The sequence below is a fragment of the Castor canadensis genome, chromosome 10 (genome assembly GCF_047511655.1).
Source record: "Castor canadensis chromosome 10, mCasCan1.hap1v2, whole genome shotgun sequence".
Lineage (NCBI taxonomy): Eukaryota > Metazoa > Chordata > Mammalia > Rodentia > Castoridae > Castor > Castor canadensis.
This window is the reverse complement of record NC_133395.1, coordinates 62,271,478-62,285,300: the sequence shown is the minus strand read 5'-3', so window position 1 is coordinate 62,285,300 and position 13,823 is coordinate 62,271,478. Positions and strand designations below refer to the sequence as shown.

Sequence of the window (13,823 nt, the reverse complement as noted above, 5' to 3'; positions counted from 1 at the left end):
CATTTTGAGCCACTCCACCAGCCCTTTTTTTGTGATGGAAAAACGTAGAATTTTTTTCTTTTTTTACTCTATGCTCGTATTTCAGTGTTTTACAAGTATATCTTCTTTTGTTCTATGCTTCCTGTATTTACCACACAATTGTCAATTGTATCATTTCAGTAAAGGGCTTGTATTGTTCATTTCCTTGAAATCTTATCACACACTGGAATGTAACTCAGACTTAGATTAACTTGGATTTTGAATTTGACATTTGAGAGATTTGTTAATTAGAAATGAAGCAGATCTGATGTGCCAGTCCTAAACTGTTTCCTTTCAGCATATACTGTGTTTTTCTAGTGTAATTTTGTCAGGAACCATAATTACACTTCATGATTTCAGTAAGCCTATCAATCAGTAGCTCTTTACTGGTCATCTGTTGCTTGCAGACCATATTTATATATAAATCTCCCCTGTCTTTTTCCTGACGTCCAGATTGGTATATTCTCCTGCAAGGAGACATCACAGCTTAGATATCAGCCATCTCAAAGTTTACATGGTCAGCAGCCATGTCTTCTTAATTTCTCCACTGACCCATTCCTTACCAGTTTATTCATCTTAATAAATGGTGGCATCAAGCTCAGAAGGCCAAAAATTGCATGTTCTCCCTCATATGTGGAGTATAGGCCCCCCAAAAATGCAGTAATATTATTGGACATAGGTCACACGCTAAGGGGTGAACACACCCGGGAGAAATGGGGAAAGGAAAGGAAGCCTAAAACTTGAATGTGGTTGATGTGTGCTCACTGTAGAGGAGTGAATATAGTAATCTTAAACTGGCAGAGGCCACTGTGGAAAGAGGACCGGTAAGTAGCGAAGAGGTCTGGTAGAGATGAGCCAATTTGGGTTGTAATACACATATGTGGAAGCAATGCTAGGAATCTCTCCGTATAGCCATCTTCATCTCAAACTTGCAAAAACACTATGTCTTCTTATCTCCTTTGCTTTTTCTTCGACAAAATTGGAGAACAAGAGGGTGGAGCAAGTTCTGTCCAGAATGGGGGGGAGGGAAGAAGGAGGGGTGGGGTTCGCACAGTGTATACACATGTAAGGAAACGTAAATACGTTAAAATAAAATAAAAAGAGTTTTAAACCCACGCAAAAAAATGGTGGCATCATTCCCCCAGTATTTCAAGCTAAAAACATAGGAACCATTCTTGAATCATCAGTTTCCAAATTTATTCCCTCCGCAGTCCCACCTTCAACATCAGCAAGTCCTGTTGGCTCTTCCTTCAGACAGTATCCAGCAACTGCCCATGGTCCTGTGTTCTGCTGCTGCTGCTGCCCTGCCAAGCCATCATTACTGTTGTTGAGCAGAAGCTCCTGCCCCTACCTAGTCTCCAGCTCCCGAGCCCACTCCTTGTCTTTTACAGTAGTTTCCACAAATAGCAGGAGCCATCTTTCTTTCCTTTCTTCCTTCCTTCCCTCCTGTTTCCTTTCCTCCCTTCCTCCTTTCCTTTTTATTTTATTTTTTTAGTGCTGGGCATGGAACCCAGTGCCCCAGGCATGCTAGGCAAGAGCTCTACAATTGAGCTACATCCTCAGCTCCAAAATCATCTTTGAAAAGCATAAGTTAGGCTGTGTTAATTTTATTACTTTAAACTCTCAAGACTTCCCATCATGCTTAAAATAAAAATCAAACTGAGTATGACCTGTTGCTACCCTACCCTCCTCATTTGCCTTGTGTCTCACCACTCTTGCTCTTCTCTACATTTGAGTACTCAGGCTGCATTGCTTCTCTTCTGACTCAGCAAGCTTGTATTTGTCTTGTTCCAGTTGCCTGGAATGGTTTTGCCCCATCCCTTCAACCTAAAGTAAAAATTAAATAAACACACATAACAATTAATAGTCATATTTTATAGTATTTCCCAGTTTATTGTCTCAGTTTTAATAGCACTTCCTAGTGTATGAAATTATCTTTCCATTGGTCTGCCTCCTCCCTCCACCAGATACATCCTCACTAAAATATGAAGGCTGTGATTGCAGTGACCTTGCCCTGTGTACTGTTTTATCCCCAGCATCTGGAATAGTGCCAGGCACATAGCAGATAGTCAGTGAGTATTGAATGAAATTACCTTCTGCGTTTCCATTAGCAGCAGTATTGAAATGGTTCTTGGGGTATCACTGATATTATTTTGTTACTGCAGTAACAGAATTCTCTGTTTCCCTCGTTTATGCTTCAGGTATGAAGCCCCACAGATTGCCTTACGTTGTGGAATTATGCTGAGAGAATGTATTCGACATGAGCCACTTGCCAAAATCATCCTCTTTTCTAATCAATTCAGAGATTTCTTCAAGTATGTGGAGTTGTCAACATTTGATATTGCTTCAGATGCCTTTGCTACTTTTAAGGTAAAGTTTTTTTCTGAATCAGATAGGTCATTTAATTAAAGTTAGTTGGCCTCTGCAGAAGCAATTTAATTTTAAGTAGCAAAAGACTCTAATCCTTAGGCGTGATTGCATGATGTTGATCATTAGAGGAATCAGTAAGTAGAATGCAGTCTATGAGGCCTGTCTGTCACATTGTGGAAACAATGCAAAATACTTACCACAAACTCATACAGAATGAATTGTAATATATACAGTGAGGTGACCAAAACACATAGCAGTTTGAGTATAGCATTCTGTCATCTATGTTAAAAGCACATAAAAGAGTACATGTTGCTAGATGAAGTGCATATGTGTGTGGAATACTTCCGGAAGGATATATAGGAAACAGCAACAGAAGACACTTCCAGAGAGAGGAACTGGATAGGGAAAGGAGATGGAAAATTACATCTCCTTTGAAGATGAAGGTACTCACATTATTTTGTCAGTGTAATTTTTAAATTCACCACAGGGTGAAACAAATACTAACAAATTATATTAGCATCTTGATGGTATCAGTGGTCATCTATATGTAGTCAGTATTTTGAAAGTATAGGTAACTATAATCACTATATTTCTTACCATCTATGAACTACTTTGTCATTATGGGAAATATAGTTCATCTAACTTAACTTTTATCTAAAAATTTTTAATTGTGGTACAATACACATAAAATTTACCATCTTTGTCTTATAAGGTAGATAAAACTTTTGGAAACAAAAAGATATTTGACATCCATGTTTGTGTATAAGGCGGGAGGTCAGCATAGCTAGAACTGTTTTTGGTTTTGGTAGTAATAATAATTATAATGATATAAGTAAATGTGAAGATGACTAAAATGTAGTCCAGTTTTCTTCGGGTCTGTCAAATTGTTCTAAAGGCCATTTCATAAGAGGTGTTCTACAAATTATAAGCTGATAATATAAAGGCATCCTTGGAAAAAATAAGTACATATTCAGATACATTTCTTGAAGAAGCACTCCAGAAATTTAATTGTTCCATGTACATCATTTCAAATATACTACTTTATTGGAAATAAATACATAGCATTTTTTTACTTTATTATTAACCCATGTATGATTCAACTTCCTGTATATTATCGTAAACATATTTCAACAATGTCAACGTGGTTCACGGTCTAATATTACTATATACTCCATATATCCTCTAATACAGATTTTGAAAGTTGCCTATGACCTGGATAGCAAATAGTTCTTTTTAATAGCTCTCCAGAGGTGGGGAAAGGGGAAAGCAGTGTTTATAGTGCTAAAAGCTATCGATTATTTGCAGACTAGGAATTTACTCAGTCTGTGCTCATAGGTGCCTTAAATCTATTAAGAGGTATGTTAGCTCATACAGTGATGATGGGAGAGTGTCAGTAAGTGGAAAGAGTCAAATAATTAGAGTGGGGGAGAAAGAAGAGGAACCTAAGGAGAAGAGGAAAGCTTGTGGGGAAATAGGTGTGGAGAGTGATCCATGTGATGGGCAGAAAGGATCCTCTCACTGTGATGAGGAGGGAGCAGTGGTGAGTGAAAGGCGAGCTGTCATAGTGGGGAGGCAGGTCTGGAGAGCTGCCTGGGACACAATCTACAGGGGCATCCAGAGAATCCTAAGAAATACAGTGAAGCTGGGGAAATTGAATTGACAAGAACTGTGGGGAGGATATAGCTTAAGAATGATGGAAATATTGGGAGAGATCCTAGGGCATGCTTCAGCTGGTTGTACAGTGGTCTATAGGGAGGGAGAGCCCAGGTAACTGTGGCTCTTTTGATGTCACAAACAGATATACAGTTTGGTAGCAATGCTAAATTATCTGAGACTACAGTAGAAAGCATCATCCTTCCCTAAGAGTGTCAGGCATAGCTGACCTCATCTAGCCGGAGGCTTGAAGGGGTTTGGAGGGAGGGTGGGTACAGCTGCTCAGGTGTTCCTCACATCTCTGTCCTACCTGCCTGCCTCCTAGCTTCTCCCTGAGCCAAGACGAGAGGAAGGAAGAGCCCATGCCAGAAAGTCTTGGCAACACAGAAAAGAACAAGAGAGAGAAGGAAAGAAAGAATGCTTCAGAAAAACTCAGACCTCGTGTATGAGAACTAGGCACCAAAGGTGGAAAGTGCCAAAAGACCAAAGAGAGGTGGACAGATCCAGAATTGCACAAAGGACAATTTTTAAGAACTTACAGGCTTAAGGAAGCCTGTCTTGAGTAGCAGCCAGAGAGGAGGATTCTTGCAACCCAAGGCAGGATGAAGGGTTTATATGTGAGCTGGACGAAGGTGGTCTTTAACCAACTGGCATGCCCCTGACCTTTCTCAAAAACTATTAACGTGTTAAACATCAGTTAAACAGTCCAGGAGCTTGGCTGACTATCTTAATGACTTTGTTTACCCTATAGGACTTGGGATGTGTGTCGAGGTCACCTGGCAGCAAGACAGTGGTTACCACCAAGATGTCTGTAGTCATGTTAAGCTAAATCCCAACAAGCAGGATTAAAAAGAGGGAAGTTTGAGGAAAAGCAAAGATACACAGTAAGGAAAAAGACAACCAGCAAGAGCAGAGAAGAGTGAGGGAAGAAAGGAAAAGAGAGGCAAGGCCTGAGAACATACTCCAAGGAGAGTATGTTCTTGACCACTGTGAAAGCCTTATCCATTTTACCGGCAGCTTAGTCTCACTGGCAAAACAAAACATTGCACTCTCGTTGTCAGTGAACCTTCAGAAAAGGTGAATCCAGGCTCCAAGGCAAGATACACTGCAGCTGCATCATATATGAAGAATGTCATGCAGTACAAAGGATGATTTCATTCTTTCTAGCAAAATGCCTGTGCCTAAAAACCAACATGGTGTTTGCTAATAATAGATACTATAGCTCCATTTTTTTCCCCTTTTCTATCAGATGGCTCTCTGCTGCCATGGAAACAAGTTGGTGCCTTTAAAAAAAAATGTAGATAAGACTTCACATAATTACAAACAGAGCAAACTCTAAAGGAAAGGAAAAGCAGATACACAATAAATATGTGTACTTCAAAATATCCCCAACACCAGCTGTGGTGGCGTACAGCACTTGGGAGGCTGAGGCAGGAGAATCATGAAGGCCAGCCTGGGGTATGTAGAAAGAGCTTGGCTTGGAAAAAAAAAAAAATCTGTCCCCCAAAGATTTTTTGATATTTAATAGAATAAAATGTACTTAGGGCTGGGGGGTGTAGAGCTCTTGTCTAGCATTCTTGGGGCCCTGGATTCAATCCCCAGCACCACAGAAAATAAATAAAAGAATAAAAATATACTTGATAATAACTTTTTGCTGTCATATATTCATTGGCTTAGTTTTTAACAATATTGAATCACAAAAATGAACATATTTAGATTTGTAATTGAACCCATTTTACATTAAACTTAAGTCAATTCTTTGAAAATCTAAGTAACTACAGAGGGTTTTCTAACATGCTGCCAGTACCGAGAACATTAATTTTACCAAAATGTTTATGGTACATGTAATGTGACAATGACCATAAGTCACTATGGGTTTTGTTGTTGTTTTTAAGTAGCTGGTCTCATAGGGACTGTTTGGTTGATTGGCTTGGTTAGGTTTTATTTTGGCTTTGTTTTTTTTTTAACCTTAGCTTCATCTTTTTGTTTTGTTCCAAAATCACCGTTTCTCCTTTGAGCAAACATTAATGAGTCATTCATGTTTTCACATTATTAGTTTATATTCTTCCCATGGTATTGTCTGCAATATAGTCTTCACAGTCATCATCTCCTTCTTCATCCCCTCTAAGAATCTATGTAATTGAAGTAGCTTGACTTCCTCTTGTCGCCACCTTATTAACTGTATGTCCTTGAGCAAGTTAGTTAACCTTTGAGTCTAACTTTTCTCATCTATGCAATGAAGAAAGTAATCCCTGCCTTACAGAGTTGTGAAGATTAGAAATAACGTGTCAAGAGCTTGGCACACGTCCAGCACTTTGCAGGGCCTCAGTAAGTGGCACTGACACTGGCTCATCAGCCTCACAGCCCTGGGCTGATGTCTGTTTTTTTAAATAAAAACTTCTTTAAGATTCGACCTTTTTTTCTTTGCAATTTTCTGCTTTTTCTTTCTTGAGTAGGATCCTAGCTAGTGTTTTATGAGATTTTTTTCCCCACACAGTTATATGATCTAAAAGCAATTATATTTGTCTAGTATTATGTGTATATAAGTCTTTATGTATAATTCCTCTGTTCATTCATCTACTTCCATACATAAATTTAAAGGTATATCTTATATATGCATTCAAGTGCAAATATGTGTGTGAGACAGAGACTCACAGAGAGGGCAGGTCATTTATTAGTTATACCCATCATGAATTTGCTGGAAGAATTTTATGCTACCATTTTATGTTTTCCTGTTAGACTTTTAAGTTATTTCAGTTTCTTTGATTTGGAATTTGAAGGTTCTGATCCCAACAGAACTCCCTCCAGACTCCTTTTTTTGGATAACACTAATGTGTGAGTACCTTTCCAGACAACATTGACCTGCCACATGCTCTGGTGCAACCATCTGCTGCAGTGCAGAATGACAACCCCTTCCACCCTGCATAAGCTCAGAAAATCCCCCATGCTGCTCAAGAGGCTCCTATAAGATTAGGGAGGGGTGGCTGAAAGCCAAGCGTTCCAAATATCTTCATAGGGCGCCCTCCAAAACACTGTGGAACTGCCTTACTCTCTCAAAGATCCCCTAATACAGAACTAGTTTGAATCAAAACTTCAGACAGGTCAGGAACCCGTGGCTCATGCCTGTAATCCTACCTACTCAGGAGGCAGAGATCAGGAGGATCACAGTTCAAAGCTAGCCTGGGCAAACAGTTCACAAGACCCTATCTCGAAAAAGGGCTGGTTGAGTGGCTCAAGGGCCAGGACCTATAGAGGGTTTCCCCCATGGTCAGTTAAAACTTCAGTTCCAGAACAGTTCTGCTCCACAGGAGAAAAAAAAAGTACTACATTTTCAAAGAGAGGTACAGTGGTCAGTCAAGTTGTGTGATAGTACTAAGAAATGAAGGGCTGATCTCCTCGGTTTTGAACTTGAAAATTGTAAATCCACAATGAGGTATCTCCTTATATCTGGTAGAGTAGGTATTGTTTTTAAATTTTAAAAAGATAAGTGCTAGCAAGCATGTCAAGAAAAGGAATGAATCTTTTGTACACTCTTTGTGGGAATATAAATTAGTATACCATTATGGAAACCAGAATGTAAACAAGACCTACCATGTGACTCGGCAACACTGTTCCTGAGTACATATCCAAAGAAAATAAAGTCAGTATGTTGTAGCATTATTCACAGTAGCCAAGATACAGTATCAACCTAAGTGTCTATCAGCAGATAAACAGATAAAGAAAATGTGGTGCATACATATGATGGAATGTTCTTCAGTCATAAAAAGAAGGAAATCCATCGTTTGTGACAATATGGATGAACACAGAGGATGTTATGTTAAGGAAAATAAGCCAAGCACAGAAAGACAAATACCTCATGATATTTGTATGTGAAATCTAAAAGAAGTTTGAACTCATAGAAACAGAAAATGGTGCTGGGGTGGAGATGGAGAGATGTTGGTCAGAGGATACAAACTTTCTAGTAAGTAGAAGAAATAAGTTTGAAAGGTTTATTGTACAGCATGGTGACTATAGTTAATGATGTATTTTGAAGATTTCAGAGTAGACTTTAAGTGTTCTCACTACAAAAAAAAGTGAGGTAATACATATGTTGATTAGCTTAATTGAGCCATGTGTTATTCTTCTGTATGACAAAATCCCTGAGATTAACAACTGTACTAGAGTTTGAACTCAGGGCTTTGCGCTTGCTATGCAGGTGCTCTATCACTTGAGCCACTCTACTAGCCCTTAAAATTTATTTTGACTTACAGTTTCAGAGGTTTCAATCCATGGTCAGCTGGCTCTATTGTTTTGGGCCTGTGGTGAGATAGAATCCTGATGGGAAAGGTGTAGTATAACAAAGCTGCTCACTTCATGGTGTCCCAGAAGCACAGGGAGAGGAAGAGTCCTGTCCTAGTAACCCCTTCAAAGGGACACCCCCAGTGACCTCACTTCCTCCTACTTGGCCCTGCTCTTAAAGTTTCCACCACTTGAGGCAGGCATGGTGGTTGGCACCTGTAGTCCCAGGTACTTAGAAGATCTCTTGATCCCAGGAGTTCAGGACGAACCTGGGCAATATAGCAAAATTTCATCTTAAAAAAAAAGAGAAACAAAAGAAAAGGTTACACCACCTACCAATAGCTCCAAAGACTGGCAACCAAGCCTTCAACACATGGCCTATGGGTGACTTTCAAGATCCAGACCAAGGGCTAGGGGTGATCTCCAGCACTAAATAAATAAATAGATCAATAAATAAATAGTCTAAGCCATAACAAGCCATTCCATAGTATATATGTATTTTACAACACCATGTTGTATACAATAAATATGTTTGTCAACTAAAAAATAAACTACAGGCTCATGCTGAGTAGGTGTAATCCCAGCTACCTGAGAAGCAGAGAGAGATTGGAAGGATTGTGGTTTGAGGCCAGCTGGGCAAAAAAGTGTGTGGTAGCACAAGCGCCTGAGATCCCAGGTATATGGGGAGGCCATAGGTACAGTTGAGGTCTGAGGCCAGACCTGAGTAAAAAAAAGGGGGGGGGAGGTGGCGGGGGGAGACCCTACTTGAAAAATAAAGCAAGAAGAACTGGGTAGAGCACCTGCCTAGCAAGTGTGAGGCCCTGATTTTAAACCTCATCACCATCAAAAAATATATATATATATATATATAAGATAAAATACCAAAAAAATTGGTCATAAATGCTTTAAATGTTTTATTTTTTGTTATTAAAATAGAAATGAATGGTGCATTTTGCCCTGGCTGCTGCCTGCCTCTTCTCTGTGAGGTTATGTTGTATATCTTCTGTGTGCTTTTGGAAAGTTTTAATTAAATATGTATTAAAGTATAAGACTTTATTTTGGAAAACCTTAAAATTCCTGTTCTTAATTAAATTCTGCACAGTACCTGAGCAAGGTATTTAACCTCTAAGTACTTAAAAGGGATTAGGTGAGGCTTATTTTCTTTCAACATTAAGGTGAAATAAGGATATTACTTAGGTGTGAACAGAAGACAGCCAAAAGTTCCTTCATGCTTTTGTACAGTTTTCTGCAAGTTCATATCTACAATAAGATAGAAACGATTCTCTCCACTATGAAAGGATGCTTTGTGCTACTTAGCGCTAAGCCTGATGGTCCATTCACCAGAGTGCAGGACAGTGCTGAGATGACACTGTTAAATGTCGCTCCTGTGGTTCCAAGGTTGAAATCACTTCCATTTAAACATTGTTAGGAAAAAAAAAAGTTGTTAGGAAAATAATGGAAGGTTAAAACCCTTGAGGATCTGCTAAATTCATTTTTGAGATAAGGGTTTATGCCATTGAGCATTCTTGTTTTAAAAACATGGCTCAATGGCTGGCAGAGCGACTCAAATGGTAGAGCACCTACCTAGCAAGCATGAAGCACTGAGTTCAAACTCCAGAACACACCCCCCTCCTAAAAACAATGGCTCAAGACTATAATCATAGTTATTTACTTAGGAGGCTGAAATGGAGAGGACCAGGCTCAAGGCCAGGCTGGGAAAAGTTCATGAGATCCCAACTCATCCAATGGCTGGGTGTGGTGGTGTGCGCCTATCATCCCACCTATAGGAACCACAAATAGGATCAGAGTCCAGACTAGCACGGGCATAAAGTGTGGCTCTATCACAAAACAACTGACACCAAAAAGACAGGACGGGTCTAAAACAGTAGAACTCCTGCCTGGCAAGCACAAGACCCTGAATTTAACCCCCAGTACCACCAAAAAAAAAAAAAAAAAAACATAGCCAGGCTCAGTGGCTCATGGTTCAAGGCTGAACCCAGCGAAATTAGCGAGACTTCATCTCACCAAAAGAAGCTGGGCTTGGTTGAGTCCGCCTGTTGTCCCAGTTCATAAGTAGGAGACATAAACAGGAGAATCACAGTGCAGGCCAACCTAGGCAGAAAAATGTGAGACCCCTACCTGAAAAATAACTAAAGAAAGAATGGCTGAGAGTGTGACTCAAGTGGTAAAGTGCCTGCCTAACCCCAGTACCAAGGAAAAAAAATGGTTAGAGCCAGGCACAGTGGTATGCACCTATATTCCAGAGCTCTAGAAGCTGAAAAATTGTTGAACTCAAGCTGAAGTAGAAAAATTGTTTGAGCTCAAGTGTTTCAGACTAACCTGAGCAAGACCCTATTTCAAAAAAAAAAGAGGGGGGTCTGAGTTCAAACCCCAGTACCAGTAAAAAAAATTTTAAAGTTATTATGACATTTGAAAAATATCAAAAATTTTATTTGAATTTTTATTATAATCACATTGTAGAGTTAATGTTAAGAAATATGCTAAAATTCATCTTTTATGTTCATGTTTTACCAGTTAAATTATTCCTATTAAATATCTAACAATATTATAAATTTGGAACTATTGATTTAATAGTAGGTGTTTTGTTGTTTTTAATGTGAAACAAACTAATACTTCACATCTTAAACTACAGCAGGATAGAAGTAATTTTGTGGTGTAAATGAAAATGTTCTTTTGAAACTTTACATGTTTCAAATAAATGGATTTATTAAACCTTAGAAGAAAAAGATTGAGCTTAAATTTTAATTAATTGTAAAATTTTACTAGCCATAATAATTTTGTTTCACTTGCTGTTCTCTCTCTAGGATTTACTAACTAGACATAAAGTGTTGGTAGCAGACTTCTTAGAACAAAATTATGACACTGTAAGTAGAAATCATTTTTAAGACTTTACCTCTTTCCTGTCTCTTCCTTTCATTACTAATGAGCTATCTGGGGTCTGTTCAGGAATGGAAATTATGGATAGGTCCAGGAACAATTATTTTGGTATTGGTTGTCCTGGGCCTTGAGTGCTGGAGGCTTGTAGCTACAAACCCTAAGAGCTCCAGACTTATAGCTTATAGCTCTAACTCTCTGGTTAGAAGCTTACTGCTTTGGTTCTGATTGCCAGTAACCCAGCACTCAGCAGCTAATACTTCTCAGCTCTAAGCAGCAGCTAATAATAGCAATAATCCACCACTCTTCATATCTTTGTTATTGCTGCTGCCACCACTCCGCTGTGGTTCTTCTAGCTCAGCCCAATCTAGTTATGGTAAAAATCACAAGACAAAGAAGGACTATTAGGGAGAAGTCTTTTATTGTGTCTTATGTTACAGTGCCTCCCAACTGACTTAAAAAATGAGCTGAATGAACAGCCTGGTTATATTGCCAGGAAAGTGTGTTTGTCATGGGTGTGACATGCAAATAATTTGCACCAATCATAGCACTGTTTCCATTCTACCAGTCACTGGTTTCTTGCTGAGTTACTAAGGAGGTCTTCCCCTCCCATCTTGAGAGAATGACTGCAGGGAAGTCTAAAGTTCACTGAGGCTTGTCTTACAGGGGATGCTGCTTTCCCAAGCGGGTGCATGTTGTCTGGAGTAGTTATGACTTGAGCAAGGTCCCCTGAAGGAATCATAGCTTCAGTTGTAGTGGTTTTGACAAGTGGAGTGTTCTCACAGTGACAGTACAGTGTCTAAAACAGTCATGCTGCTATGCTATGAGTGGCAGTCTGACTGCTTGCCAAAGAAGGGGCTAGTCAGGTGACAGTTCCCCACTCCAGGCTTGTAAATACAAGGGAAGCATCTGTTCATTGCCATTCAAAGGCCTTAACCGCCCAGGTGATTTCACAGTCCACAAAAACAAAAAACCCCAAAAAACCAAGAGCGCTTACAATAAAGGTGTAAAGAAAGCTCAACAGAAAGTAACATTCTCTGCAGTATTTAACAGTGCATAACAACATTTGACAATGTTCAACATACTTATAAGCCCTGCCCCAGGGCCCTAGGGAGAGTTGGAATGCTCTGTCTCACTCTCTTCCTCACTCTTAGATCTTTGAGCAGTCTTCCCTATTTATCATCTGTTAGTGAAATCAACCATATTCAACTGTATCCCTGTATGTTTATGGAAAATTCAGGCCACAACAGCTGAATTTATTTTTTACTGGAATTTTAGGGATTTGGCCATGTGTTAATCAATCTTACTATTATTTACATTCCCATGTCGTGTTTGTTACCTTTTCATTGCTGGGGGCTTACTCCAAGGTGCTCTGGTTTTCTACAGAAGCAGCCAGTGACTGCTCTATCCATAGGCAGAGAACAAAAATACCCAAAAGGAACAATTTAAAGGAGGAAAAAGTTACTTTGGCTCGTGATTTTAGGCTTCAGTCCTTGGTCACTTGGTTCTGTGCTTCCGGGCCTTTGGTGGGGCAAAATACCACGCTGGAGGGCATGGTGGGAGAAAACTGCTCACTTCATGGAAGCTAGGAATCAGGCAGAAAGAAGAAAGGTCAGGTATAAGCTATATCCTTCAAAAACGTACCCAACTTCCCCTAATCAGGCCCTACCTCCTAGTAGACCATTCAGCTATGAATTTATCAGGGATTATTGATAATGTTAGAGACCTCTTGATTCACTTACCTCTCAATAATGCCACAAGCTGGGGATCAAATTGTCAACACATGAGCCTTTCGGAGGACACTTCATATGCAAACCATAACGTCCCCCTGTGTCTGAGCTCTCTTGCTTTCCAGCCAGGGCTCTCAGAGCAGTGTGCCCTCACTTGGCTGGAGATGCCAAGCTTCCCCAGCTGCTGTGCTCTGAGTTAAACTAAAGGATTTAGACCATGATTGATGACCACACTAGGCAGGACACAGGAGGATGCCATGTACCAGTGTCCCTAGCTTCTGGTCAGAGTAGAACTGATCCAGAGAAGCCATGCTGCAAAGGTCACCTCATACCTCACCCATTCACACTATGGTTTTTGACAGTTTGATCCTTTATGCGTTGCCAAACAAAGCCCCAAGTGTATTTAATCTTCCCCTAATTGTTTGTGGGCCCATTGCTACCAGGCTATAGTTTTATTATTTTATTTATTATTATTTTTTATTATATCATTTTTTATTATATTTTTTAATTTTTAGTTTTGTATTATATTATTCTATTGGGGGTACAATGAGACATTTACAAAAGTTCTTACAATATATCATAGTTGAATTCCCCTTCCATCATTCTCCTCTATATCTTGCAACTTTTAATAAATGTTTTATCAAAATGACTTATTGGGAAGACTTGTCTTTTGACTCAATTTCTAATTTGCAGAGCTAAAACAAAATAGAACAATATGTCCCCTGTGCCCCTTGGCTTCCTTGTCCTGCAGAATCTTCCTGTGCACCAAGAGTGCTGAGCAGCCTAAGGCTAAGGATACGAGCACAAAGCATAGGTGCTTTCTGAAGAACAAAGGAAGGGAGTTTATGCAGAGAACACTGCTGCTTTTATACTCTTTTA

The 13,823-nt window shown here is 39.5% G+C and overlaps 2 protein-coding genes across 9 annotated transcripts in view; one reads left to right on the top strand and one right to left on the bottom strand.

Moving 5' to 3' along the window:
- Cab39l (calcium binding protein 39 like) overlaps positions 1 to 13,823 on the top strand; it is a 126,631-nt gene that overhangs the window by 90,473 nt on the left and 22,335 nt on the right. For 7 of the 8 annotated variants that reach the window (XM_074043431.1, XM_074043430.1, XM_020170868.2 and 4 more), the window contains 2 exons: positions 2,220 to 2,388; positions 11,145 to 11,204. In XM_074043431.1, the coding sequence (XP_073899532.1) occupies positions 2,220 to 2,388; positions 11,145 to 11,204 (229 nt within the window). The remainder of the gene's footprint in view (positions 1 to 2,219; positions 2,389 to 11,144; positions 11,205 to 13,823) is intronic. The other variant, XM_074043432.1, reaches the window with a different exon arrangement.
- The window catches only part of Cdadc1 (cytidine and dCMP deaminase domain containing 1), a 77,820-nt gene continuing 76,658 nt past the window's right edge, over positions 12,662 to 13,823 (bottom strand). The window contains exon 9 of the mRNA XM_074043426.1: positions 12,662 to 12,799. Within this exon, the coding sequence (XP_073899527.1) occupies positions 12,786 to 12,799 (14 nt within the window). The 3' untranslated portion in view covers positions 12,662 to 12,785. The remainder of the gene's footprint in view (positions 12,800 to 13,823) is intronic.